The 27,993-nt window shown below is 55.0% G+C and overlaps 1 protein-coding gene across 1 annotated transcript; it reads left to right on the top strand.

Annotated features, from left to right (window-relative positions):
- Window positions 1-27,993, top strand: LOC115837231 (ryanodine receptor 1-like). Its single transcript, XM_030822221.1, has 17 exons — window positions 1-350; window positions 3,857-4,663; window positions 5,802-5,872; window positions 6,659-6,803; window positions 9,819-9,905; window positions 11,224-11,475; window positions 12,834-12,964; window positions 15,325-15,367; window positions 18,223-18,353; window positions 18,449-18,509; window positions 20,642-20,788; window positions 21,030-21,164; window positions 25,371-25,527; window positions 26,369-26,433; window positions 26,522-26,622; window positions 26,958-27,009; window positions 27,754-27,993. Exons 1-17 carry the CDS (start codon window positions 12-14, stop codon window positions 27,847-27,849), a joined length of 2,820 nt encoding a protein of 939 aa, XP_030678081.1. The 5' UTR covers window positions 1-11; the 3' UTR covers window positions 27,850-27,993.

Genomic DNA, 27,993 nt, shown 5'->3' with positions numbered 1-27,993 from the left:
GCCCCCAGGCCATGGACAGCCAGAAGCAGTTCAGCGGTCCAGAAATCCAGTTCCTGCTTTCGTGCTCCGAAGCGGATGAGAACGAAATGATCAACTGCGAGGAGTTCGCCAACCGCTTCCAGGAGCCAGCACGCGACATCGGCTTCAATGTGGCGGTGCTGCTGACCAACCTGTCGGAGCATGTGCCGCATGACCCTCGCCTGCACAACTTCCTGGAGCTGGCCGAGAGCATTCTTGAGTACTTCCGCCCCTACCTGGGCCGCATCGAGATCATGGGCGCCTCGCGCCGCATCGAGCGCATCTACTTCGAGATCTCAGAGACCAACCGCGCCCAGTGGGAGATGCCCCAGGTCAGGGGACCCGCGCGCGTGCAAGCTCGCCTCCTGGGGCTTCGGGCATGCGGGTGCTCACTTCCTGCACCCTCAGACCCCACAGGGGGCTGTGCGTGCCTCGCATATCTGCCCTGCTCCAGCAAGCCCACGCCCACCCTTTTGTACACATTTTGCCCGGCTGCGCCCTTGCACATCCCTGGCTCGCCCTTGGCCACTTCTTGTGGACCTGGCCCACACAAGGATGCACACCCCTTGGGCATGAAGCAGGGTCAGTGTGTCCTATGGCTGCTCACACGCCATGCTTTCCCCTTACACGCACACCCTGGGAGCTCTGGCAGGCCCTTATAGCCCTGATGCAGCCGTACCCACACTCACCTCCTCGACCCCGCATGGCGACACACCCCTTGCTCCCCTTCCCAGCCGCCCCCGGTGTGCCGTCTCTTGGTCCTGGTCCGCTCGTGCTCACGCTTGTACACGCTCGCCTTGGGGGCTCTGGGGTGCCCTGACATGCTGACCCACCCTTCACCAGTCATCACATGTGCCCCCAGATGCCTTCTGAAGTCCTAGCACATGATGTGTACCCCCAACTTATTCTGGGCCCACACGTGGGTGCACACCTCTTGCACACACACCCTGAGGATGCCAATGAGCCCTCCCAGAACCCTGGCATGCTTCATTCACTGCCCACTTGCCCTCACTGTAGCCCTGGCACAACCATGCTTACCCATGCACACTTGGGCCACGGTCTCAGGCTCACCCACAAGAGCCCTCAGACCTACTCTCTAATCTGACGTGCCCTGTCTCAGCTCCTCCTATACCCAGCCCACAAATGCTTGAACACCCCTCACACACTCACTTGCCCCAAGGGTACACTCACGTGGTCCCGGCGTGTTCCCAGCACAGCTGGCACACCTGGCTGACATATGGTTCCCCTCCCCATTCCCTCGCACTCCCCACACGGCCCTGAAACACCCTCACCTCATTCTCTTGCACACACGCTTGTTCCTCAGATGCCGCCAGGTACTTGCACACCCCTCCTTGTCTCACACTCATAGCCCAGGAGGCTTGCACACCCATCACCTCCGTCATGACTGGGCCCTTCATATGTCTCCTCAGGGGACACCAGCTCATGCATGCGGGCTCATGTCCCACACGGAGCCCTGTCCTCATGTTCTGGGAGCCAGTACACGAACTCTTGGCTCCCCTTCCCACATTCATGCCTGCCTCATGCACACTGCATAACTGCAGGCCCCTCTCACACTCATACTCCTCCTGTCCCCCCATAGAGTCCCAGGCCCTTGCACGCCTGCCCCGTGTGCCCACGTCCACCGTGCACACTGAGCCTCTCGTGGTTGCACACTTCTGGCATCCTCCCATGCCGCCACACCCTCCTTACTCCTGATCCCTCCCTTGCCCCCGGTGTCTCCTCACATACTCCGAAGGAACCCTTGAGATCTTGCACACTGATCTATGCCCCTTGGGGCCCCACTGCATACACACCCCCATCTGGCACACTAGTGGTTGCAGCATCCTGGCACCCAGGATGTCCGCACATCCCTCCCTCTGCAGGAAGCCCCTGTTCACCACGGCCCTTCCCACTCACTCTTTGCACATGCTGGGGGAGCTCTGTCCTCCCCTCTTCCTCTGACCCTGCGTGCTCCCCACACACTCTTTCCCTTAGTGCTATTCCTCCAAACACCCGCTTCCTTCTGCTCACCCCTTCCCATTCCACTTTCCCCTGCTTCTCGGGCATCCACGTATGCCCATGTGGCCTCGGAGCACCTGTGGGGCAGTATAATAATAGGGAACACTGTACGGCGTTGTTGTTGTCGTTTGAGACGGAGTTTCGCTGTTGTTGCCCAGGCTGGAGTGCAATGGCACGATCTCAGCTCACTCAACCTCCACCTCCCGGGTTCAAGCGGTTTTCCTGTCTCAGCCTCCTGAGTAGCTAAGATTACAGCCATGTGCAACCACGCCCACCTAATTTTTATATTTTCAGTAGAGGCGGGGTTTTGCCATGTTGGCAAGGCTGGTCTTGAATTCCTGACCTCAGGTGATCCGCCCGCCTCGGCCTCCCAAAGTGTTGGGATTACAGGTGTGAGCCACCATGGCCTGCCCACTATACAGCATTTATCAGGCACCAGGTGCTGTTCTAATCATGCAGCATCTGTTAACTCATTTAAGCCTCACACCAACCCTATAATGTAGGTTCTATTATGCCCATTTTACAGAGGGGAAAACCGAGGTCCAGAGAGTTAATTCAAAATCACCCAGCTACTCAGTGGCAGAATCAGGATTTGAACCCAGGCAGGCTGGCTGCACAGCCTTTGCCTTTAAGCACTATGCTCCTCCTCTCAAGGAAGCTAAACACATCCATTCTGGAGCCAGCTCTCTGGGGGTTCGAATCCTGTATGTGCCACCTTGTCTGTGTCACCTGGGCATGTAACTTTCTGGGCCTCCCTGTCCTCATCTGTAAAATGGGAAGAAAACCCGCTAGCCCTAGGCTTGTTTGTGAGGATTAAGTGAGTTTTATAGAAACTGCTTGTATGGGGCCTGGCCTTATTGAAGCATTCACAGGAGTACCCGCAATGAGTGCTCTCTGAAGCTCTCTCTATAGGTTTGCTATTGATAACCAAAACAACAACGTGGCCAGGCGCTGTGGCTCCTGCCTGTAATCCCAGCACTTCAGGAGGCCAAGGCCAGAGGATTGCTTGAGGCCAGGAGTTGGACACCAGCCTGACCAACACAGCCAGACCCTGTCTCTGCAAAAAAAATTTTTTTTTAGAAATTACCAGTCATGGTGGCTCATGCCTGTAATCCCAGCACTTTGGGAGGCTGAGGCGGGCAGATCACTTGAGGCCAGGAGTTCGAGACCAGCCTGGCCAACATGGCAAAACCCTGTCTCTAATGAAAATTCAAAAACTCAGCCCAGCATGGTGGCGGGCACCTGTAATCCCACCTACTCAGGAGGCCGAGGCATGGGGATCACGTGAACCCTGGGGGCGAAGGTTGCAGTGAGCCGAGCTGAGAGAGCATCACTTCATTCCAGCCTGGGAAACAGAGCTAGATCCTTTTTTTTTTTTTTTTTTGAGACAGACAGACTTTCACTCTGTTGCCCAGGCCAGAGTGCAGTGGCACGATCACAGCTCATGGCAACCTCCGCCTCCCGGGTTCAAGTAATTCTCCTACCTCAGCCTCCCGAGTAACTGGGATTACAGGGGTGTGCCACCACACCGGCTAATTTTTGCATTTTTAGTAGAGTCGGGGGTTTCACCATGTTGGCCAGGCTGGTCTTGAACTCCTGACCTCAAGTGATCTGCCCGCCTCGGTTTCCCAAAGTGCTATGATTACAGGCGGAGCCACCGCGCCCGGCCTGACCCCGTGTCAAAAACAAAACAAAATACCAACAATGCATTTAGAACAGCGCCTGCCGCGGTGACCCCTTGTAGCTGCCACTGCGCTGTCGCTGCTGTCCGAGCCCCCGCTGACGGCGCCCCTATCCTGTCTGCCGCCCCGCGCTTCAGGTGAAGGAGTCCAAGCGCCAGTTCATCTTCGACGTGGTGAACGAGGGCGGCGAGGCTGAGAAGATGGAGCTCTTCGTGAGTTTCTGCGAGGACACCATCTTCGAGATGCAGATCGCCGCGCAGATCTCGGAGCCCGAGGGCGAGCCGGAGACCGACGCGGACGAGGGCGCGGCGGAGGCGGGCGCGGAGGGCGCGGAGGAGGGCGCGGAAGGGCCCGAGGGCACAGCGGCCACGGCGGCAGCTGGGGCGACGGCGCGGGTGGTGGCGGCCGCAGGCCGGGCCCTGCGCGGCCTCAGCTACCGCAGCCTGCGGCGGCGCGTGCGGCGGCTGCGGCGGCTCACGGCCCGCGAGGCGGCCACCGCGGTGGCGGCGCTGCTCTGGGCAGCAGTGACGCGCGCTGGGGCCGCTGGCGCGGGGGCGGCAGCGGGCGCGCTGAGCCTGCTCTGGGGCTCGCTGTTCGGCGGCGGCCTGGTGGAGGGCGCCAAGAAAGTGACGGTGACCGAGCTCCTGGCGGGCATGCCCGACCCCACCAGCGACGAGGTGCACGGCGAGCAGCCGGCCGGGCCGGGCGGAGACGCAGACGGCGAGGGTGCCAGCGAGGGCGCAGGAGACGCCGCGGAGGGCGCTGGAGACGAGGAGGCGGCGGTGCACGCGGCCGGGCCGGGCGGCGCCGACGGGGCGGTGGCCGTGACCGATGGGGGCCCCTTCCGGCCTGAAGGGGCTGGCGGTCTCGGGGACATGGGGGACACGACGCCTGCGGAACCGCCCACGCCCGAGGGCTCTCCCATCCTCAAGAGGAAGTTGGGGGTGAGAGAGCAGGCGGGGACTTTGGGATTTTAGAAAGATGGGGGATTGGAGGGAGGAAGAGAGCCCGGCTGGGTGGAGACACACACACAGGAGAGAACTGGCTAGGGGATATAGGCACACGCAGGGCGCACGCACCCACGGAGGACGCACCCATGGAGGATGCACACGGAGACAGAGCGGGCGCCAGTCAAGAGAGACGCTCAGAGACAGGGAATACACAGAGGCACAGAGAAAGCGGCTCAGAGATGGAGACCTGGAGAAAGGGCCGGGGAGAGAGAGTGCAGGGCCGGGCAGAGTGCAGGGCCCGGGAGAGGTAGAGAAAATGATACCTGGAGAGCCAGAGAGAGTGAGAAACCCAGAGACCAAATTAGAGGGCAAGAAAGACCAAAACTAAGCCGGGCGCGGTGGCTCACACCTGTGATCCCAGCACTGTGGGAGACCGAGGCGGGCCGATCACCTGAGGTCAGGAGTTTGAGACCATCCTGGCCACCGTGGTGGAACCCCGTCTCTACTAAAAATACAAAAATTAGCCGGGCATGGTGGTGTGCACCTGTAATCCCAGCTACTCGGGAGGCTGAGGCAGGAGAATCGCTTGAACCCGGGAGGCAGAGGTTGCAGTGAGCCAAGATGGTGCCACTGCACTCCAGCCTGGGTGACAGAGTGAGACTACGTCTCAAAAAAAAAAAAAAAAAAAAAAAAAAAGGAAAGGAAAAGAAAGACCAAGACTAAAAAAAGTCCCGAGACAGAGTCAGGGCCACTAGGAAAAGACCCTTGGAGATACTCGTGGGAATGAAGTACACCATGGAGGAAGGGACCCCAAACACCTTCAGGCCCTTGGTGCTGGGAATGCCACGGGAATGCGGAGGTCAAGGTGGTGGGAAGCCCTGGGGACAAGCAGAGCTGTACTTGGAGTCAGGCCGACCCTGCGCAGTGCTCTGGGCAAAGGGCTTCACCTCGACGAGCCTCAGTTTCCCCTCTGTAAAATGGGAATCATCATCTGCCTCTTTCTGGTGGGGGGAGGTGTAAAACTTAGATTACCCAGGGGAAATAAGAGAGAAAGGAGATGAGAGGAGCAGGCAGGCAGCCCTGGGAAGCGCTTAGGGTGGGGACTCAGCCCTGATGCTTGCCCTGCCCCTAGGTGGATGGAGTGGAGGAGGAGCTTCCACCAGAGCCAGAGCCGGAACCCGAGCTGGAGCCGGAGAAAGCCGAGTAAGTGGCCTTGGGGCTGAAGGGCCTAACCCCTATCACTGCCTCCCTCCTAGACTAGGAGCCTCCAGAGGTCAGGCCCCGAGGCTGTCCTGGCCACCCTGTGTCCTCGGCATCACCCAGCCCAGACTGAAGCACGGAGGAGGGGCTCTGAGTAAAAGAATCAAGAAATAAATGCTCCAACCTGGGCAACATAAAAAAAATTTAAAATTAGCCAAGCATGGTGGTGTGGGGGGAGGCTGAGGTGGGAGGATCACTTGACCCCCGGAGGCGGAGCTGCAGTGAGCCCTGATCGCAGCATTCCCCTCCAGCCTGGGTGACAGAGCAAGACGCTATCTCAAAAAAAAAAAAAAAGAAAGGACGGAGAGATAGAAAAATGAAAACTCCCATCTAACCGCCAGGCCTTCGCATGTGCCTTCCCTCTGCCTGGAACACAGGCCCCCTGCCTACTCTGAGTCTTTCTCATCCTTTCCAATTCTCCAGGACACCTGACCCCCTCCTAAGTTGAGGAGGTGTCTCTTCCAGATTCCCACAACCCCCTGAGCTTCCTGCATCCCAGCCCCAACCACTCTGGGCTGTCACTGCCTGGTGTCACTGTCACTGCCTGTCTCCCACATTGGACTGGAGCCTCATAAGGGCAAGTCCTGATTATCTCATCATCCCATGTACCCAGTACCATCCAAACCTGGGCCAGGCACAGGGCGGGCCCTTGGTGAATGGTTTTGAATGAATGAACTCATGCATTGCCTGCCCAGGCACCTCCTGACCTCTGTCTGTCCTGCCCTGCAGTGCCGAGAATGGGGAGAAGGAAGAAATTCCTGAGCCCCCACCAGAGCCCCCCAAGAAGCAAGCACCTCCCTCACCCCCTCCAAAGAAGGAAGAAGCTGGGGGCGAATTCTGGGGAGAACTGGAGGTGCAGAGGGTGAAGTTCCTGGTGAGGATCCAGCCAGGTCACCTGAACCTTCTTCTCCCCGGGAGCCCCACCTCTGGTGCCCACCTCTCCTGCTCACCCTGTTCTTGAGTTCATCTGTTCAAGCTCATCTCCAAGAAGAACCCTAGCTGGGGAGAGGGCAGAGGCATCCCCAGACCTGGGGACAGGGTAGCATTTTCAGATGGCCCTCACTTGGTTCCTTGTCCGTTCCCTGCTCACAATCCTTATTCCAACCTCCATACCTCTGTTCATCGGGGCCACCCACCCACACTTCCACCTCCATCCTCTGTCCAGACCTACATTCAATGAGGCCACCGCTCTGGCCTTCCCACTGTGGCCTGTTTTTGGCTGTCAGCCCCTAGAGTCTCAGTCCCTCCACCACTCCCAGTGCTGCTGTGGAGGTCTGAGCTCTCCCAGTTCTTGGGGAAGCGCTTATCTCATCCAGGCCAGGAAGAAGGGTGGGTGCTGGGAGGCAGGTCCCAGGGTTCCCTCCATCCTGTCTCCTCTCCAGGCCTGGCCTGATAAGAGGGGGTGAGGGAGGCTGGGCACGGTGGCTCACACCTGTAATCCCAGCACCTCGGGAGGCCGAGGCAGGCGGATCGCCTGAGGTCAGGAGTTCAAGGCCAGACTGGCCAACATGGTGAAACCCCATCTCTACTAAAAATACAAAAAAAAAAAAAAAATTAGCCGGGCATAGTGGTGCATGCCTGCAATTCCAGCTACTCAGGAGGCTGAGGCATGAGAATCGCTTGAACCCAAGAGGCAGAAGTTTCAGTGAGCCAAGATCATGCCACTGCACTCCAGCCTGGGTGACAGAGCAAGACTCTGCCTCAAAAAAAGTGGCGGTGGGGGGCAGGGGGTCAGTAAGGGAATCGTGGAACAAAGATGGTTCCGTCAGAATTTGTGGGAAGAATGAGGGATGGAGGGAAAGGTGGAGAGAAAGAGGGAGAGATGGAAGATGTTCCTGGCCATGCGAGGGGGCTCATGCCCGTAATTCCAGTACTTTGGAAGTCCAAGGTAGGAGGATCACTTGAGCCCAGGAGTTTGAGACAAGCCAGGGCAACATAGGGAGATCCCTGTCTCTACAAAAGAATTTTTTTTTTTTGAGACAGAGTCTTGCTCTGTTGCCCAGGCTGGAGTGCAGTGGCACAATCTCAGCTCACTGCAAGCTCTGACTCCTGGGTTCATGCAATTCTCCCTCCTCAGCCTCCCGAGTAGCTAGGACTACAGGCGCCCGCCACCACGCCTGGCTAATTTTTTGTATTTTTAGTAGAGACAGGGTTTCACTATGTCAGCCAGGATGGTCTCAATCTCCTGACCTCATGATCCACCCGCCTCGGCCTCCCAAAGTGCTGGGATTACAGGTGTGAGCCACCACACCTGGCCGAATTTCTTTCTTTTTTTTTTTTGAGACGGAGTCTCACTCTGTCACCCACGCTGGAGTGCAGTGGCATGATCTCGGCTCACTGCAAGCTCGGCTCACTGCAAGCTCCACCTCCCGGGTTCAGGCCATTCTCCTGCCTCAGCCTCCCGAGTAGCTGGGAATACAGGCTCCTGCAACCACACCCAGCTAATTTTTTGTATTTTTAGTAGAGACGGGGTTTCACCACGTTAGCCAGGACGGTCTCGATCTCCTGACCTCGTGATCCGCCCGCCTTGGCTTCCCAAAGTGCTGGGATTATAGGCGTGAGCCACCGCGCCCGGCCTGGCTGAATTTTTTTTAATCTTTTTTTTTTTTAAATTACTGCTCCTTGCAGAGCAGGGCTACCCTATAGGCAGTGCACCCAGAGTAGCCAAAAATGTTTTTTTTAATTAGCTGGGTGAGGTGACACATGCCTATAGCCCCAGCTATTCAGGAGGCTGAGGCGGGAGGATCACTTAAGCACAGGAGGTTGAGGCAGCAGTGAGCTATGATTGCGTCACTTCACTCCAACCTGGGTGAGAGTAAGACCTTGACTCAAAAAAAAAAAAAGTTCCCTTTCATCTTCTGTAAAGCAGGCAGAGTGACAGGTGGGGTAACCTCACTCAGGAAGCAGCATGGCCAAGTGGCTTGGAGCTTGGACTCTGGAGGCTGACTGCCTGGGTTCAAATCCCAGCTCTGCCACTCATTGGTTATGTTACCTTGAGCAAGACACCACTTCCCCTGAGCCTCAGTTTCCTCATCTGTAAAGTGCGCATAACAGTAGTACCCACTTCACAGGGGTGTACTGAGAATTAAACAAGTTCGTGCAAATAAAGCTCTTAGCCCAGATGTTGGTATAAGCAAGACTCAATAAATAGGAGGTTGAGGCCAGGCGAGGTGGCTCACACCTATAATCCCAGCACTTTGGGAGGCCAAGGTGGGTGGATCACCTGAGGTCAGGAGTTTGAGACCAGCCTGACCAACATGGTGAGACCCCGTCTCTACTGAAAATACAAAGATTAACTGAATGTGGTGGTGCACACCTGTAATCCCAGCTACTTAGGAGGCTGAGTCATGAGAATTTGAACCCGGTAGGCGGAGGTTGCAGTGAGTCGAGATGGCACCACTGCATTCCAGCCTGGGTGACAGAGTGAGACCTTGTCTAAAAAATAAATAAATAGGCTGGGTGCAGTGGCTCAAGCCTGTAATCCCAACACTTAGGGAGGCCGAGGAGGGCGGATCACGAGGTCAGGAGTTTGAGACCAGCCTGGCCAATATGGTGAAACCCTGTCTCTACTAAAAATACACAAATTAGCTGGGCGTGGTGGCGCACGCCTGTAATCCTAGCACTCAGGAGGCTGCAGCAGAGGAATTGCTTGAACCCAGGCGGCAGAGGTTGCAGTGAGCCAAGATCGTGCCACTGCACTCCAGCCTGGACGACAGAGCAAGACTCCGTCTCAAAAATAATAATAATAATAATAATAATAAATAAATAGGAGGTTGTAGGAAAGATATTGAGAGCCCAGGTACTTTGATTGCGGGTAAATGATGGGATGAATTCTCCAGGGAAGAGGCTGATCTGTGAGCGCTTTCTCTCTTTTTTTCTTCTCTCTCAGAACTACCTGTCCCGGAACTTTTACACCCTGCGGTTCCTTGCCCTCTTCTTGGCATTTGCCATCAACTTCATCTTGCTGTTTTATAAGGTGCTGGTCCTGAAGGGCTGGAAGGGTGGGGCCCTTATCCATGCTGTGGGATGGGAGGCTCAGCCCCTATCAGAATTTCAGAGTTCCTCCACTGAAGGGACGAGGTATTGGGCTCAGGGTCCTTAGGAGGGTTCAGGCTGGACACCTGGATCCTGGGACCCCCCTCCATGGGGGTGAGTAGGGGATACCTGGATCCATCTAGGACAGAAGCCTGACTGTCTGTGGGAGTTAGAGCAGGAGCAGGAGCTGAGTTCTCTGCTCAGCTCGGCCACATGCCAGTCCTGTGCGCCTGGGTGCAGGCCCTCAGCTCTCAGCAACACCCACTGATTCCGTTAAGCATCTTTGCTTTCACATAAGCTAAACAGAAGTTTGCAGGGAGGAAGAAACGGGCCGCTCACAGAATGGAAGGAATGGGCTAAGAACCAGGCCTCCTGAAGGACAAAGGGACCCTTGGGGTCTTGCCAGGGGTCTAGATAACAGGACAGTAAGGTAGACTAGAGAGATCGAAGCATGGCTTCTGTGGGACCCAGTCCTGCTCCACTGCCCACTGGCGCATGACGTTAGGCAAGGTGCTTACCATCCCTGTGCCTCAACTCCCTCATCTGTAAAATGGAATACCTCTTAGAGCTGTGGGGAGTGAAAGAGGATAAGGCACCAGGCACAGTGGCTCACACCTGTAATCCCAGCACTTTGGGAGGCCGAGGTAGGTGGATCACCTGAAGTCCGGAATTCAAGACCAGCCTGGCCACGTGGTGAAACCCCGTCTCTACTAAAAATACAAAAAAAATTAGCCAGGCATGGTGGCGGGCACCTGTAATCGAAGCTATGCAGGAGGCTGAGGCAGTAGAATCCCTTGAACCCGGGAGGCAAAGGTTGCAGTGAGCCGAGATTGCACCACTGCACTCCAGCCTAGGCGACAAGAGTGAAACTCCATCCACCCCACCAAAACAAAGAGGATGAGTATGTGTAAGGCACTTAGAGCACCAGTACCTGGCATATAAAAAGCACTGTGTAAATGTTTAGCTGCTAATAATTTTCATGTTAGTGTTAATATTAGTGGGCAGTCTCTTTAGGGCTCCACTATCAAGATGAACCAACTCTGTCTTCAGTTCTGTGCCGCTCAGTTCAATAGGCTAATTCCCAGGTCAGAGTCTGATTTGCTAGCTAGGGCCCTAGGCCTACCCCTTGATCTTGATTGACAGCCACACCAAGACTGTATCTGGTATGGTCCCAGTCCAATCTCGGGAATGGAGGCTCAATTTTGTGAGTGGGCTCTGCATGTGGCAGACCCACAGATGGATCTCTGTCCCCATTTCAGGTCTCAGACTCTCCACCAGGGGAGGAAGACATGGAAGGCTCAGCTGCTGGGGATGTGTCAGGTGCAGGCTCTGGTGGCGGCTCTGGCTGGGGCTTGGGGGCCGGAGAGGAGGCAGAGGGCGATGAGGATGAGAACATGGTGTACTACTTCCTGGAGGAGAGCACAGGCTACATGGAGCCCGCCCTGCGGTGTCTGAGCCTCCTGCATACACTGGTGGCCTTTCTCTGCATCATTGGCTATAACTGTCTCAAGGTGGGCACATGGCCATGGTTCTGCACAAGGGCTTATTGCTGGCTGGGGGTGGGGGCAGTGCTGGAGCACTGGCTGGGGTTGGGGGCCCTGAAAGTGGTTGGGACAGAGGGGTCCTGGGGTTGGGGTGAGGGCTGGGGAACTGGGTACAGGATTGGGGTCTCCAGCAAGGATGATAGGGGTCTCCAGCAAGGACACATCAAATTGGGAACAGACACAGCTTATAGCTGAGGAACTGGGTTCTGGACCACTGTCTTGATACTTTACTATTGAACTAGAGTTCTTTGGGCTTAAAACTTTCGTACAAGCTGTTCCCTCTGCCTGCAATACTTTGCCCTGCTTCCACCCCCTTGCACCTGCCTCTGTTTTATTCATCCTTCAGTTCTGAGTTCAGACCTCCCTCCCTTGGGAAGCCCCAGGTGGCATCAGGCACCACTCCTGGGCTCCCACAGCTCCCCTGTTCTCACATCCTGGCCCAATCCCTCTGCCTGTGCCCCACCTCCATTCCAGTCCTGACCCCTCTATGCCCCTACATCCCAGCCCTGACACCCCCGCCTGTGCCTCTCCACGTCCAGCCCCGACTGCTCTGCCTGTGCCCCCCAATTCCAGCCCTTACCCTTCTACCTATGCCCCCCATCCCGGCCCTGACCCCTCTATCTATGCCCCCCCATCCCGGCCCTGAGCCCTCTATCTATGCCCCCCTATCCTGGCCCTGAGCCCTATATCTATGCACTACATTCCAGCCCTGACCCCCCTGCCTGTGCCTCCCCCATCCCTGCCCTGACCCCTCTGCCCATGTCCCCACATCCCTGCCCTGAACCCTCTGCCCATGTCCCCACATCCCTGCCCTGAACCCTCTGCCCATGTCCCCCACATCCCAGCCCTGAGCCCTCTGCCCATGTCCCCCACATCCCAGCCCTGAGCCCTCTGCCCACGTCCCCCACATCCCAGCCCTGACCCCTTTGCCCACGTCCCCCACATCCCAGCCCTGACCCCTCTGCCCATGTCCCCCACATCCCAGCCCTCAGCCCTCTTCCCACGTCCCCCACATCCCAGCCCTGACCCCTCTGCCCACGTCCCCCACATCCCAGCCCTGAGCCCTCTTCCCACGTCCCCCACATCCCAGCCCTGAGCCCTCTTCCCATGTCCCCCACATCCCAGCCCTGACCCCTCTGCCCATGTCCCCCGCATCCCAGCCCTGACCCCTCTGCCTGGACCTCCTCATTTCTACCCTTATCACGGGGAAAGCACTTCTGATGTGGGGTCACACACAGACTCCAGCAAGATCTCATGGCTTCTGCTGAGACTGTGGTCCAGCCAAGGTGCCTGATGCCCACCCTTGGCCTCCTCCCACTATCCAGGTGCCCCTGGTAATCTTTAAGCGGGAGAAGGAGCTGGCCCGGAAGCTGGAGTTTGACGGCCTATACATCACGGAGCAGCCTGAGGACGATGACGTGAAGGGGCAGTGGGACCGACTGGTGCTCAACACGCCGTAAGGACCCAGCCCCCACCTCAGGGTGGCAGCAGGAGACCTCGGTTTCCACCCAGTCCAGGCTGGGACCCCAAAAAACTAGGGTTTCGGGCTGGGCACAGTGGCTCACGCCTGTAATCCCAGCACTTTGGGAGGCTAAGGCAGGCGGATCATGAGGTCAGGAGTTTGAGACCAGCCTGGACAACATGGTGAAATCCCGTCTCTACTAAAAGTACAAAAATTAGCTTGGCATGGTGGCGGACGCCTGTAATCCCAGCTACTGGGAAGGCTGAATCAGGAGAATCACTTGAACCCGGGAGGTGGAGGATGCAGTGAGCCGAGATTGCACCATCACACTCCAGCCTGGGCAACAAGAGTGAAATTCCATCCCCCTTCCCCCCAGCAAAAACAAAAACAAAAACAAAAACAAAAAAAACCCTAGGGTTTCAGTCCCTGCAGGCCCTGCCTCATTCTCCCCAAGTCTTACTCTTCGTTTCCGTAAAAGAGGCACATTTCCCGTGCATTACAGCATCTGTGTGGGTGAGGTTGGCACACGGAGATTCCTAGACTTGAGGCCTGGAGGTTCCTGTTCGGTGACTCTGGGGTGTGAGCCCAGGAACCCATATTTTAAACCCTGTCTCCAGGTGTGATTCTTACTCAGGTGCAATGAGTGCAAAATAAAAAAACATGGCCAGGCGCGGTGGCTCACGCCTGTAGTCCCAACATTTGGAAGGCCAACGTGGCAGATCACTTGAGGTCAGGAGTTTGAGACCAGCTTGGCCAACATGGTGAAACCCCATCTCTACTAAAAATACAAAAATTAGTCTCTGCACTCCAGCCTGGGCAACAGAGTGAGACTCCATCTGAAAAAAAAAAAAGAAAAAAAAAGAAAAGAAATCATTAGGGGCCCTAGGGGCCACACTCAGTGGCTCATGCCTGTAATCTCAGCACTTTGGGAGGCTGAGGCAGGAGGATCCCTTGTGCCCAGGAGTTCAAGACCAGCCTGGACAACATAGAAAGACCTCTATCTTTAGAAAAAAACAAAAGAAAAACCTAAAAAGTTAGCCAGACATGCTAGCCTGGCTAGCGCATGCCTGTAGTCTTAGCTGTTTGGGAGGCTGAGGCTGGAGGATGACGTGAGCCCAGGAGTTCCAGGCTGCAGTGAGCTATGATTATGCCACTGTCCTTCAGCCTGAGTGACAGAGCAAGACCCTATGTCTGGGGGCAAAAAAAAAAAAAACGAATAGGAATTGGAAGTGCAATGAATTGAAGCACTTCAAATAATTGCAAATCCGTGAATTCATAATCAGTCATCGCTCCACCCTCTCAAAAAACAAAACTCGTGGCCGGGCGCAGTGGCTGACACCTGTAATCCCAGCACTTTGGGAGGCCGAGGCAGGCGGATCATGAGGTCAGGAGATCGAGAGCATCCTGGCTAACACGGTGAAACCCCGTCTCTACTAAAAATACAAAAAAATTAGCCGGGCGTGGTGGCGGGTGCCTGTAGTCCCAGCTACTCAGGAGGCTGAGGCAGGAGAATGGCGTGAACCTAGGAGGCGGAGCTTGCAGTGAGCCGAGATCTCATCACTGCACTCCAGCCTGGGTGACAGAGCAACACTCCATCTCAAAACAAAAAAAAAAAAAAAAAAAAAAAAAACTCAGCCAGATTTGAGGATGTTAGAGCATCAATTTGTCACTTGGAAAACTGGTAAATAAAGGGCCAGAATCATGAAATTAAATGAAATCAACCAGGATGAGGAAGCAGGCAGTTCCACTGGAGTTGGTGCCAAGTCAGGCTGCTGGTTTGGACTCCTCCCTGCCTGTCACCACGCCAGAGCCTCTTTATCAGAGTGCCATTCCGAGGTCTTTTTTGCACATCTGACTCTGAATGCAAGTTCTCTGCCTCATCTGGGGTCCAGCAAAGATGGCAGTGGGGTCCCCACTGTTCAAGGTTTCTACAAGAAAAGCAGTGGAGCCGGGCGCGGTGGCTCACGCCTGTAATCCCAGCACTTTGGGAGGCCAAGGTGGGTGGGGGGGGATCACCTGAGGTCAGAAGTTCGAGACCAGCCCGGCCAACATGGCAAAACCCCGTCTCTACTAAAAATTCAAAAATTAGCCAGGTATAGTGGTGGGCGCCTGTAATCCCAGCTACTCGGGAGGCTGAGGCAGGAGAATCGCTTGAACCTGGGAGGCAAAGTTTGCAGTGAGCCGATATCACACCACTGCACTCCAGCCTGGGCGACAGAGTGAGACTCCATCTCAAAAAAAGAAAAGAAAAACAGTGGAGTTTCAGCCAACCCTGGCGTGGCTGACAGCTCTGATCCCTCTGGCCCTAACATCTTACACTCACACTTTCTCTCTCTCTCTCTCTCTCTGTGCAGGTCTTTCCCCAGCAACTACTGGGACAAGTTTGTCAAGCGCAAGGTGAGAGGACATGGATGCACTGGGTCCTGGATTGGGTCCCTGCCTGCCACCAGGCCATCACAGGCCTGCCAAGCACTTGCTTGGTGTGTGACCTTGGGCAAGAGGTTTTTTTACCTCTCTGAGTAGCACCTCAGTTTCCTCATGGGGAGGTGGGCATAGTAAGCTTGCTTCCCTTTCTTGAATGGGCACATGGAAGGAGCAGAGCATCAAGGCTGAGCGCGGTGGCTCACGCCTGTAATTCCAGAACTTTGGGAGGCTGAGATGGACGTAACACTTGAGCTCAGGAGTTTCACAGCAGCCTGGGCAACATGGCAAACTGTCATCTCTACCAAAAATACAAAAAATTAATGTGGTGCCGCATGCCTGTAGTCCCAGATACTCAGGAGGCTGAGGTGGGAGGATCGCTTAACCTAGGAGGCAGAGGTTGCAGTGAGCCAAGATTGCGCCACTGCACTATAGCCTGGGTAAGAGAATGAGACCTCATCTCAAAAAAAATAATAATAACAAAAATAAAAAAAAAATTAAAAAGCATAGCACAGTGCCTGGCACAGAGTGAATACTCAAGAAATACTGGTTGAGGCCGGGCGCGGTGGCTCACGCCTGTAATCCCAGCACTTTGGGAGGCCGAGGTGGGCAGATCACTTGAGGTCAGGAGTTTGAGACCAGTCTGGACAACATGGCAAAACTGCATCTCTACTAAAAATACAAAAATTAGCCGGGCGTGGTGGTGGGCGCCTGTAATCCCAGCTACTTGAGAGGCTGAGGCAGGAGAATCACTTGAACCCGGGTGGCAGAGGCTGCAGTGAGCCGAGATCGCGCCATTGCACTCCAGCCTGGGTGACAGAGCGAGACTCCATCTCAAAAAAATAGAGAAATACTAGTTGAAAGAGAGGAAGTTAGCAATATGTCTTAAGCACACACACTCTGGAACCAGATTGCCTGCTTTTCTTTTTTTTTTTTTCCTTTGAAACAGAGTCTCGCTCTGTTACCCAGGCTGGAGTGCAGTGGCACAATCTCAGCTCACTGCAACCTCCACCTCCTGGGTTCAAGTGATTCTCCTGCCTCAGCCTCCCAAGTAGCTGGGATTACAGGCACCCACCACCACGCCCGGCTAATTTTTGTATTTTTAGTAGAGACGGGGTTTTGCCACGTGGGCCAGGCTGATCTCCAACTCCTGACCTCAGGTGATCCACCCGCCTCGGCCTCCAAAAGTTCTGGGATTACAGGCACGAGCCACCGCGCCCAGCCGATTGCCTGCTTTTCTACTTCTGGCTTATTGACCTTTCTGTACCTCATACTCAAAATGGGGTAATAATACGGCCAACCCTGTAGGGTTGTTGTATTATATACTACATGAGCAGCATCTGGCATATAGGAAAACGCTAGATATGTTGGCTGTTACTATATTTCGTTCACTCATATTTACAGAGTGCCTATTATGTGCCAGGAACAGTTTCAGAAACCTGGGATCCCGTGGTAAACAAAACAGTGATTCTGATGTTCAAGTTGGAAAGACAGATGATGAACACAAGTACAGTATGTCAGTGGTGATAAATGCTGTAGAAAAAAACAAAGTGGGCTGGGAGCAGTGGCTCACGCCTGTAATCCCAGCACTTTGGGAGGCCAAGGTGGGCAGATCACTTGAGGTTAGGAGCTGGAGACCAGCCTGGCCAACATGGTGAGACCCCGTCTCTACTTAAAATATAAAAAATTAGCCAGGCGTGGTGGCGGGCGCCTGTAATCCCAGCTACTTGGGTGGCCGAGGTGGGAGAATTGCTTGAACCTGGGAGGCGGAGGTTGCAGTGAGCCGAGATCGTGCCACTGCACTCCAGCCTGGGCGACAGAGTGAGACTCCGTCTCAAAAAAAAAAAAAAAAAAAAGAAAAAAGAAAAAAAGTGGTAGCCGAGTGTGGTGGCTCATGCCTATAGTTCTAGCCACTGGGGAGGATCACTGGAGTCCAGGAGTTCGAGATCAGCTTGGGCGATACAGTGAGACCCCATCTCACATAAATAAAGCAGTGAAGAGGGGTGGGGAGTGTGCGTGTGTTCGCCAGGAGAGGTTGCTGTTGTATATCAGGAGCCCAGAAAAGGTCATACTCATTAATAGGGAGGTGAGGAAATAAGCCAGTGGAAATGTGAGGGAGGTGTCCTAGACTGGGGAAACGGGCAGTGCAAAGGCCCTGAGGCAGGAATGTGCCTGGTGCATTTGCAGAACTGTGAGGAGGCCAGTGTGGTTGAAGGGGTGACAGGGAGGAGCTAAGTTTATAGGTGACAGGGGCCCAATTATATAGGATTCCTGGCCTTCCTACCTAAAAGTAATAAATTATTTCAATTAATTTGGCTAATGAATTAGCTGGACCTTTATTGCTTTTGGATCCTACCCCTGAGGATCTGAAGAAAGCTGTGGCACCTTCTTCCCAGAAAAAAATGCACCCACCCCCAGCCAGCCATGGTGCCTCACACCTGTAATCCCAGCACTTTGGGAGGCCGAGGCGGGCGGATCACCTGAGGTTGGGAGTTCGAGACCAGCGTGACCAACACGGAGAAACCCCGTCCCTACTAAAAATACAAAATTAGCTGGGCATGGTGGCACATGCCTGTAATCCCAGCTACTCAGGTGGCTGAGGCAGGAGAATCACTTGAACCCGGGAGGCACAGGTTGCAGTGAGCAGAGATGGCGCCACTATACTCCAGCCTGGGCGACAGAGGGAGACTCTGTCTCAAAAAAAAAAAAAAAAAAAAATGCACCTCCCATTTCTCACTCAGAGTTTGGAGTGTCCCCAGAACCCCCTTGCAGGCCACGACACACACCCGCATTCCAGCTGTGTCTACACAGCCTGACACTCTCTTGTGCAGGTCCTGGATAAACATGGGGACATCTACGGGCGGGAGCGGATTGCTGAGCTACTGGGCATGGACCTGGCCACACTAGAGATCACCGCCCACAATGAGCGCAAGCCCGACCCACCGCCAGGGCTGCTGACCTGGTAAGCCCAGGACACCCCTGCACAGGCCTGGGGCATGCAGGGGAAGTGACTGGGGTCTGACACTCAAGCATCTCCTCCCACCCCCGCCCCCACAGGCTCATGTCCATCGATGTCAAGTACCAGATCTGGAAGTTCGGGGTCATCTTCACAGACAACGTGAGCAGGGGCCCACAGATTGGGGAGGGACTCTGCAGGGTTGGGGCGTTAGGAGGGTTCCCAACGTCGGGTGTTCCTGACCAGAGAATGACTCCTGGGACCCTGAGTGGCTGTGACCCTAGGGTATCTTCTTATCCACACAAGGCTGCTTATCCCCCAGACGTCTTATTATTATTATTATTACTATTTTTTTTTTTTAAATAGCTGGGATTGGGTGTGGTGGCTCACGCCTGTACTCCCAACACTTTGAGAGGCCAAGACTGGTGGATCACTGGAGCCCAGAGTTTGAGACCAGCCTGGGCAACGTAGTGAGATCCTCTCTCTACAGAAAATTTAAAAATTAGCTGGGCTGGGCGTGGTAGCTTACGCCTGTAGTCCCAGCACTTTGGGAGGCCGAGGCAGGCAGATCACTTGAGGTTAGGAGTTCATGACAAACCTGGCGGCCGGGCGTGGTGGCTCACGCCTGTAATCCTAGCACTTTGGGAGGCCGAGGCGGGTGGATCACAAGGTCAGGAGATCGAGACCATCCTGGCTAACATGGTGAAACCCCATTTCTACTAAAAATACAAAAAATTAGCCGGGCGAGGTGGCGGGTGCCTGCAGTCCCAGCTACGCGGGAGGCTGAGGCAGGAGAATGGCGTGAACCCCGGGGGGCACAGCCAGCAGTGAGCCAAGATTGCACCACTGCACTGCAGCCTGGGCAACAGCGAGACTCCGTCTCAAAAAACAAAGAAAAACAAACAAAACAAGACAAACCTGGCACTGGGCATGGCAGCAGGTGCCTGTATTCCCAGCTACTCCGGAGGCTGAGGCAGGAGAATGGCTTGAATCCAGGAGGTGGAGGCTGCAGTGAGCCAAGATCGCACCACTGCACTCCAGCCTGGGTGACAGAATGAGAATCCATCTCAAAAAAAAAAAAAAAAAAAAAAAAAAAACATAAAAAGAAAACAAAAAGTTAGCCAGGCAGCCAGGCACAGTGGCTCAGGCCTGTAATCCCAGCACTTTGGGAGGTGGAGGCAGAGGACTGCTTGAGCTCAAACGTTTAAGACCAGCTTGGGCAACTTTTGTAGAGACAGTGAAACCCTGTCTCTACAAAAAATACAAAAATTAGCCAGGCGTGGTGGTGCACACCTGTAGTCCCAGCCACTCAACAAGCTGCGGTGGGAGGATGGCTTGAGCCCAGGAAGCAGAGGTTTCAGTGAGCTGCATGTGCACCACTTCACTTCAGCCTGGATAACAGAGCGAGACCCTGTCTCTAACAAAATACAGAGAGTGGCCAGGTGCGGTGGCTCAGGCCTGTAATCTCAGCATTTTGGGTTGGGAGGCCGAGGTGGGTGGATAACTTGAGGCCAGGAGTTAGAGACCAGCCTGGCCATCATGCTGAAACCCCATCTCTACTAAAAACACAAAAATTAGCTGGGTGTGGCGACCCACGCCTGTGGTCCCAGCTACTTTGTCGGCTAAGGCAGGAGAATCGCTTGAACCCGGGAGGTGGAGGTTGCAGTGAGCTGAGATTGCACCACTGCACTCCAGCCTGGGCAACGGACTAAGATTCCATCTCAAAAAAAAAAAAAAAAAAATTAGCTGGGTGTGGTTACCCACACCTGTGGTCTCAGCTACTTGGGAGGCTAAGCGAGGCTAAGGCAGGCTTAGCCTCTTTTGCTTGAACCTGGGAGGCGGAGGTTGCAGTGAGCTGAGATTGCGCCATTGCACTCCAGCCTGGGTGACGAGTGAAACTCCATCTCAAAAAAAAAAAAAAAGACAGAGGAAGAGACGGTGGAATCTTGCTATGTTGCCCAGACTGGTCTTGAACTCCTGACCTCAAGTGATCCTCCTGCCTCAGCTCCCCAAAGTTCTGGGATTACAGGCATGAGCCACCACACCTGGCCCAGAGCATCCTTTGGTCCCTCAGTGTGCCCTTAGATTCCCAGATTATTCCTTCTGCAGGGCGCTCTCATCTGCCCGCAGGACGCTTTCTCACTCAGAATGCCCCGATCCTCCATGTACTCCCCAAACGGAGATGGCACCCGACCCCCAGGGCACAGCTGACTCTCCCAAGTGGCCCCTACCCTCCAGAGTGCTCCTCGTGTGTCCCTGCCTTCCCCCTGACCCCTGGCCCTGTGTGCCCACAGTCCTTCCTGTACCTGGGCTGGTATATGGTGATGTCCCTCTTGGGACACTACAACAACTTCTTCTTTGCTGCCCATCTCCTGGACATCGCCATGGGGGTCAAGACGCTGCGCACCATCCTCTCCTCCGTCACCCACAATGGGAAACAGGTGTGGGGAGGACCTGGCTGTGGGGCGTGGGCCAGCAGGGACCAGCGTGGCAGTGGGTGGTGAAGGGGTGAGGGCCAGGCAGCTGGGCTGAGGAGGGGCAAGGCCAGGTGGGCTGAGCCAGGGGTGTGTGGGGCTGCAAGGTAGAGCCACAGGGACTGAACCAGGGCCAGGACCCAGAATGGGCAGGGCGGGGGGAGGGCAAGCCCAGGGCGGAGCTGACCTGGCCCCGTCCTGCCCCCAGCTGGTGATGACTGTGGGCCTTCTGGCGGTGGTCGTCTACCTGTACACCGTGGTGGCCTTCAACTTCTTCCGCAAGTTCTACAACAAGAGCGAGGATGAGGATGAACCTGACATGAAGTGTGATGACATGATGACGGTGAGCCCCTCCCCCAGCACTCTGGGACCCTTCCTTCTCGCATCTGTTGAAGGAGTTAATAATGGTACCTCCAGGCCGGGCGTGGTGCCTCCAGCCTGCAATCCCAGTGCGTTGGGAGGCCGAGGGGGGAGGATTACTTGAGTCCAGGAGTTGGAAACCAGCCTGGGCAACAAGGCAAAAATCCTGTCTCTATAAAAAAAATTTGGCCAGGCGCGGTGGCTCACGCCTGTAATCCCAGCACTTTGGGAGGCCGAGGCGGGTGGATCACGAGGTCAGGAGATTGAGACCATCCTGGCTAACACAGTGAAACCCCGTCTCTAATAAAAATACAAAAAATTAGCCGGGCGTGGTGGCAGGTGCCTGTAGTCCCAGCTGCTCAGGAGGCTGAGGCAGGAGAATGGCATGAACCTGGGAGGCGGAGCTTGCAGTGAGCCGAGATCGTGCCACTGCACTCCAGCCTGGGCGACAGAGCGAGACTCCATCTCAAAAAAAAAAAAAAAAAAATTTAAACATTAGCTGGGTGTTGTGTTGTGTGCCTGGAGGCTAAGGCAAGAGGATCACTTGGGCCCAGCAGTTGGAGGCTTCAGTGAGCTACGAACGGGCCACTACACTCCATCCTGGTAGACAGAGGGAGACCCTGTCTCTAAAAACTGAAAATAGTACCTACAGTTTGGTGAGCTGATGCATGCCAGGCACGTTTTTTTTTTTTTTTTTGAGATGGAGTCTCGCTGTGTCGCCAGGCTGGAGTGCAGTGGTGCAATCTCAGCTCACTGAAACCTCCACCTCCCGGGTTCAAGTGATTCTCCTGCCTCAGCCTCCCAAGTAGCTGGGACTACAGGTGCGTGCCACCACACCCAGATAATTTTTGTATTTTTAGTAGAGACAGAGTTTCACCTTGTTGGCCAGGATGATCTCCATCTCTGCCTGTGCCCTCGTGATCTGCCCACCTCGGCCTCCCAAAGTGCTGGGATTACAGACGTGGGCAACCACACCCGGCCTCATTTGAGCTTTTCAAACTGTTATTATTGGAAAGGCACTCAGGGAGCGCGCCCCTGCTGCTTATGAGCCATGTGAATTTTGGGCAGGCTACTCGACCTCCTGCCTATGCCCTGGGGGCCTCACCTGTAAAATGAGTGTGTAATAGTAGTTCCTTTTAGGACTAATAGGTGCTCCCTGGCTATCGAAGACTTAAAATACTTAGACCAGTGCCTTGCACAGTGACTCACGCCTGTAATCCCAGCACTTTGGGGGGCCGAGGCGGGCGGATCACCTGAGGTTGGGAGTTCGAGACCGGCCTGACCAACATGGAGAAACCCCGTCTCTACTAAAAATACAAAATTAGCCGGGCATGGTGGCACGTGCCTGTAATCCCAGCTACTCGGGAAGCTGAGACAGGAGAATCACTTGAACCCGGGAGGTGGAGGCTGCCATGAGCCGAGATTGTGCCACTGCACTCCAGCCTTGGCAACAAGAGTGAAACTCCGTCTCAAAAAAAAAGACTTAGACTAGTACCTGGCACATCCTCAGGATTATATAGATGTTAGCGTCTATCATCATTATCCACAATTAAAAGTTTCGCCCAGGCCGGGCGCAGTGACTCATGCCTGTAATCCCAACACTTTGGAAGGCTGAGGCAAGAGGATTGCTTGAGCTTGGGAGTTTGGGGTTGCAGTGCGCTGTGATTGCGCCACTGCACTCCAGCCTGGGTAACAGATTGAGACTCTGTCTCAAGTTTAAAAAAAAGTTTCACCCAAGGTATACCCAGCGTTCAATGCATATTTATATTTTCTCTTCTATTCTAATAATGGTGATCATAACTCAAATTGATGTGAACTTACTAGAGACACAGGCCACAATTAAAAGAATCATTTCTGGGGTTTATCTCCAAAGATGTCCTGCAGTCTGGCTCCCTGGGTTCCTCCCTGCTCTCAGGACAAAGTCCAGCTCCTCAACCTGACATCTGAGGCTCTTCCAGACACGGCCTCACTGCCCACAGCCTTGTTCTCATTATAGTCACTTATCTTAGTTTTTACTCTAGGCTGACTGTTCTCTCACATCCTGGGGACACAAAAAGAACAAGTGTATGCCGGGCGCTGTGGCTCACGCTTTTAATCCCAGCACTTTGGGCGGCCAAGGCAGGTGGATCATCTGAGGTCAAGAGTTTGAGACCAGTCTGGCCAACATGATGAAACTCCGTCTCCACTAAAAATACAAAAATTAGCGGGATGTGGTGGTGTGTGCCTATGATCCCAGCTACTTGGGAGGCCGAGGCAGGAGAATCTCTTGAACCCCGGAGGCAGAGGTTGCAGTGAGCCGAGATCGTGCCATTGCACTCCAGGCTGGGCAACAAGAGCAAAACTCCGTCTCAAAAAAAAAAAAAGTACAAAAATTAGCTGGGTGGGGTGGCACGCACCTGTAATCCCAACTACTCAGGAGGCTGAGGCAGGATAATCTCTTGAACTCAGAGGTGGAGGTCGCAGTGAGCCAAGATTGCACCACTGCACTCCAGCCTGGGCAACAGAGCAAGACTCTGTCTCAAAAAAAAACAACAAGTGTAAAGTTGTTCCCAAATGCCAGGTAGACCATGCTCCCTCCCCACCCCCACTCAGACCCTTCTTGTGGCTCCCCAGCCCGCTGTAGATAAAGTCGAATCACCCTGCCATGGCTTACAAAGCCTGGGAAGAGCTGGCCCTGCCTGGGTCTAACCGCAAACCCTCTTGCTTTTTGCCTTCTAGCCGCCTGGTCCTCTTTCAGTTCCCCTAGGACTGCGTGTTTCCTCCCAACTCTAGCCCTTTGCACCTGATGTTCTCTCTGTCCCCTACCCCAGGCCCAACATACACACACAGCCCATTTGCTTGATACCTCACCTTTCCACTTAAATGCCATGTCCTACAGGAAGCCTCTTGACCATGGGCTGGGCCAGGGCCTACAGAGCCACGTGCCCAGGCCCTGCCTCATCTCTCTCCCTGCTCTCCTGCACAGGAGCTCTATTTTCCAGCCTCACCCAACCATTTTCAGTTCCTCACAGCAGCGAGATGTATTCTTTCCTCACAGTGGTGAGGCAGCATGTGGCTTTCTCTGCTGGGAACACTCTCTCCCACCACCCCTCCACCTAACGCCTCCTTTAGGTTTCAGCTCACACCTGCCTCCTCTTCCAGGAAGCCTCACCTGATCACCTAGGCTGGATCCGATGCCTCCAGTGGGCTGTTAAAGCTTCCAGTGCTTCCCCCAGCTCATCCCTGGTCACACTGTGCCTCCCCACCCCAGCCTCGACCCTCTGCCTGTGTCCCCCAACCCCAGCCCAGACCCCTCTTCCTGTGCCCTCCCATCCCGGCCCTCACCCCTCTTCCTGTGCCCTCCCATCCCAGCCCTCACCCCACTGCCTGTGCCCTCCCGTCCTCGTCCTCACCCCTCTGCCTGTGCCCCCCTATCCTGGCCCTGACCCCTCCGCCTGTGCCCCCCACCTATCTCGGCCCTCATCCCTCCATCTGTGCCCCCCATCCATCCCGGCCCTGACCCCTCTGCCTGTGACCCCTATCCTGGCCCTAACCTCTCGGCCTGTATCCTCCATCCTGGCCCTGACCCCTCTGCCTGTGCCCCCCACCCAACCTGGCCCTGACCCTTCTGCCTGTACCCCCGCATCCCAGCCCTGACCCCTCTGCCTGTGCCCCCCTATCCCGGCCCTGACCCCTCTGCCTGTGCCCCCCTATCCTGGCCCTGACACCTCTGCCTGTGCCCCCCTATCCCGGCCCTGACTCCTCTGCCTGTGTACCCCCTATCCTGGCCCTGACCTCTCTGCCTGTGCCCCCTATCCCAGCCCTGACCCCTCTGCCTGTGCCCCCCCATCCTGGCCCTGACCCCTCTGCCTGTGCCCCCTACCCAACCTGGCCCTGACCCTTCTGCCTGTACCCCCCAATCCCAGTCCTGACCCCTCTGCCTGTGCCCCCCCGATCCTGGCCCTGACCCCTCTGCCTGTGCCCCACACCCAGCCTGGCCCTCACCTCGCTGCCCGTGCCCTTCCTGTCACAGCCCTGACCATTTCTGGCTGTTGGTCCCTGTCTGATGCCGTATCTGGGAGCCCTTTGAGGGCAGGGCCCAGGGCTGTCTCAGTCGTTACCATGTCTTCAGCCCTGCCTTTCCCGGGGCCCTGGCTGGTACTCAGTGAGTGTCGAATGAATGAGTGACCAGTGTGCCCCTCTCCCTCAGTGTTACCTGTTTCACATGTACGTGGGTGTCCGGGCTGGCGGAGGCATTGGGGACGAGATCGAGGACCCCGCGGGTGACGAATACGAGCTCTACAGGGTGGTCTTCGACATCACCTTCTTCTTCTTCGTCATCGTCATCCTGCTGGCCATCATCCAGGGTCAGTGCTGGGCGTGGGCGCTCAGGGCCCGGAGGCAGGCTGGCTCCATGGCTAAGAATGCGGCCCAGGGGCCAGTCAGCCTGGATTCACACCCCATCTCTACCTCTCGCTACTGTGAGACCTTGGGCAAGTCGCCTCTTGGGGCCTCAGTTTCTCCATCTGCAAAACGAGGGTGTCAGTGGTACTAACCTGTTGTGATGAGGATTAAGTCAATTCATAGATGCTCAGTGCCTGGCTCATATGAGTGCTCAATAAAGGCCTGATTATATATATATATATATATATATGTTTATTTATATATATGTGTTTATATATATGTATTTATATATGTGTGTGTGTGTGTGCGTGTGTGTGTGTATATATATATATATATAATTTTTTTTTTTGAGAGGGAGTCTCGCTCTGTTGCCCGGGCCAGAGTTCAGTGGTTCAGTGGTGTAATCTTGGCTCACTGCAACCTCTACCTCCCAGATTCAAGCGATTCTCCTGCCTCAGCCTCCCGAGTAGCTGGGACTACAGGCACACGCCACCACACCCAGCTAATCTTTTTTTATTTTTTTATTTTTAGTAGCGAGGGGGGTTCACCATGTTGGCCAGGCTGCTCTTGAACTCCTGACCTCAGATGATCTTCCTGCCTCAGCCTCCCAGAGTAGTGGGATTACAGGCGTGAGCCACCGCACTTGGCCGATAAAGGCCTAATATTATCTTCTTAGGAAGCAAAATTAGGGGTGAGATTAGGGAAATGGGGGATGGAGGGCAAGCCCTGGAGGTAGGTAGCTAGAGAGGGGGGATTCTGAACCAGGTCAGAGGTCGGGCACTGACTTGCGTCCTGCCACCCCAGGTCTGATCATCGACGCTTTTGGTGAGCTCCGAGACCAACAGGAGCAAGTGAAGGAGGATATGGAGGTGGGTCATGTCAGGGGGTGACCCAGAGGGATTACGGGATTCAGGGGGTCAATTGGGCCTCCACTCTGATGTCTCTTGCCACTCGCAGACCAAGTGCTTCATCTGCGGAATCGGCAGCGACTACTTTGATACGACACCGCATGGCTTTGAGACTCACACGCTGGAGGAGCACAACCTGGCCAATTACATGTGAGCACGGACACACTGGCCAATCAGGAGGGTGGGGGGCATGGCTGCCAATAGCCAGGGGTGGGGTACTTAGCTTTGGCCAGTTAGGAAAGGGGGTGTAGTGTCCATGTGGGCAGATTCCCTGCCAGCCAATCAGAAGGTAAGGGTGGGGCCCCACAAGATGGTTCACACCTGCAAGCCCAGCACTTTGGGAGGCCAAGTGGGGAGGATTACTTGAGGCCAGGAGTTCGAGACCAGCTTGGGCAACATAGCAAGACTTCCTCTCTACTATAAATAAAAAATAAAATAAGTTAAGGGTGGTTCTGACGTGTCTCCTGTGGTCCCCTCACCCTCAGGTTTTTCCTGATGTACCTGATAAACAAGGATGAGACAGAACACACGGGTCAGGTAAGGGGGTGTTAATGGGAGGACAGTGGGCAGGACATGGAGCCCTTTAACATAAGGCCAGTCAGTAGGTGGCAGTAAAAAGCTCCTATCAATATCAAGGGTTAGGGCTAGGGCTGGGGCTGGGCACGGTGGCTCACACCTGTAATCCCAAGACTTTGGGAGGCCAGGGCGGGTGGATTACTTGAGGCCAGGAGTTCAAGACCAGCCTGGCCAACATGGTGAACTTCTGTCTCTACTAAAAATACGAAAATTAGCAGGGCATGGTTGTGCATGCCTGTAATCCCAGCTACTTGGAAAGCTGAGATGGGAGAATCGCTTGAACCCAAGAGGCAGAAGTTGCAGTGAGCCGAGATCATGCCACTGCACTCCAGCCTAGGTGACAGAGCGATACTCCATCTCAAAAAAATGGGTTTGGGGCCGGGCGCGGTGGCTCACACTTGTAATCCCAGCACTTTGGGAGGCCGAGGCGGGCGGATCACGAGGTCAGGAGATGGAGACCATGGTGAAACCCCGTCTCTACTAAAAATACAAAAAATTAGCCGGGGTGGTGGTGTGCACCTGTAGTCCCAGCTACTCTGGAGACTGAGGTGGAGAATCGCTTGAGCCAGGAGGCTGCAGTGAGCTGTGATTGTCGCCACTGCACTCCAGCCTGGGCAACAGAGCAACACTCTGTCTAAAAATATATATATATGTCTCAAGGGTTTGAAGATGTGACCAATGAACTCTTTCTATCCCTAATCCTAGGAGTCTTATGTCTGGAAGATGTACCAAGAGAGATGTTGGGACTTCTTCCCAGCTGGCGATTGTTTCCGCAAGCAGTACGAGGACCAGCTTAGCTGACACACCCCCAGCTGGCCCTCCACCCCCATCTCAAGTGCCTTATTCTCACAGCAAGCCCCTTAGTCCCCACGCCCCTCCCCCTAAGGCAGCTGGAGGAGAGGTGACCTAGTACTGGACAATAAATCTGTGCTACGCCCCCCAGCA

Source organism: Nomascus leucogenys, chromosome 11 (assembly GCF_006542625.1).
Source record: "Nomascus leucogenys isolate Asia chromosome 11, Asia_NLE_v1, whole genome shotgun sequence".
NCBI lineage: Eukaryota > Metazoa > Chordata > Mammalia > Primates > Hylobatidae > Nomascus > Nomascus leucogenys.
This window is presented reverse-complemented; position numbering and strand designations above follow the sequence as displayed.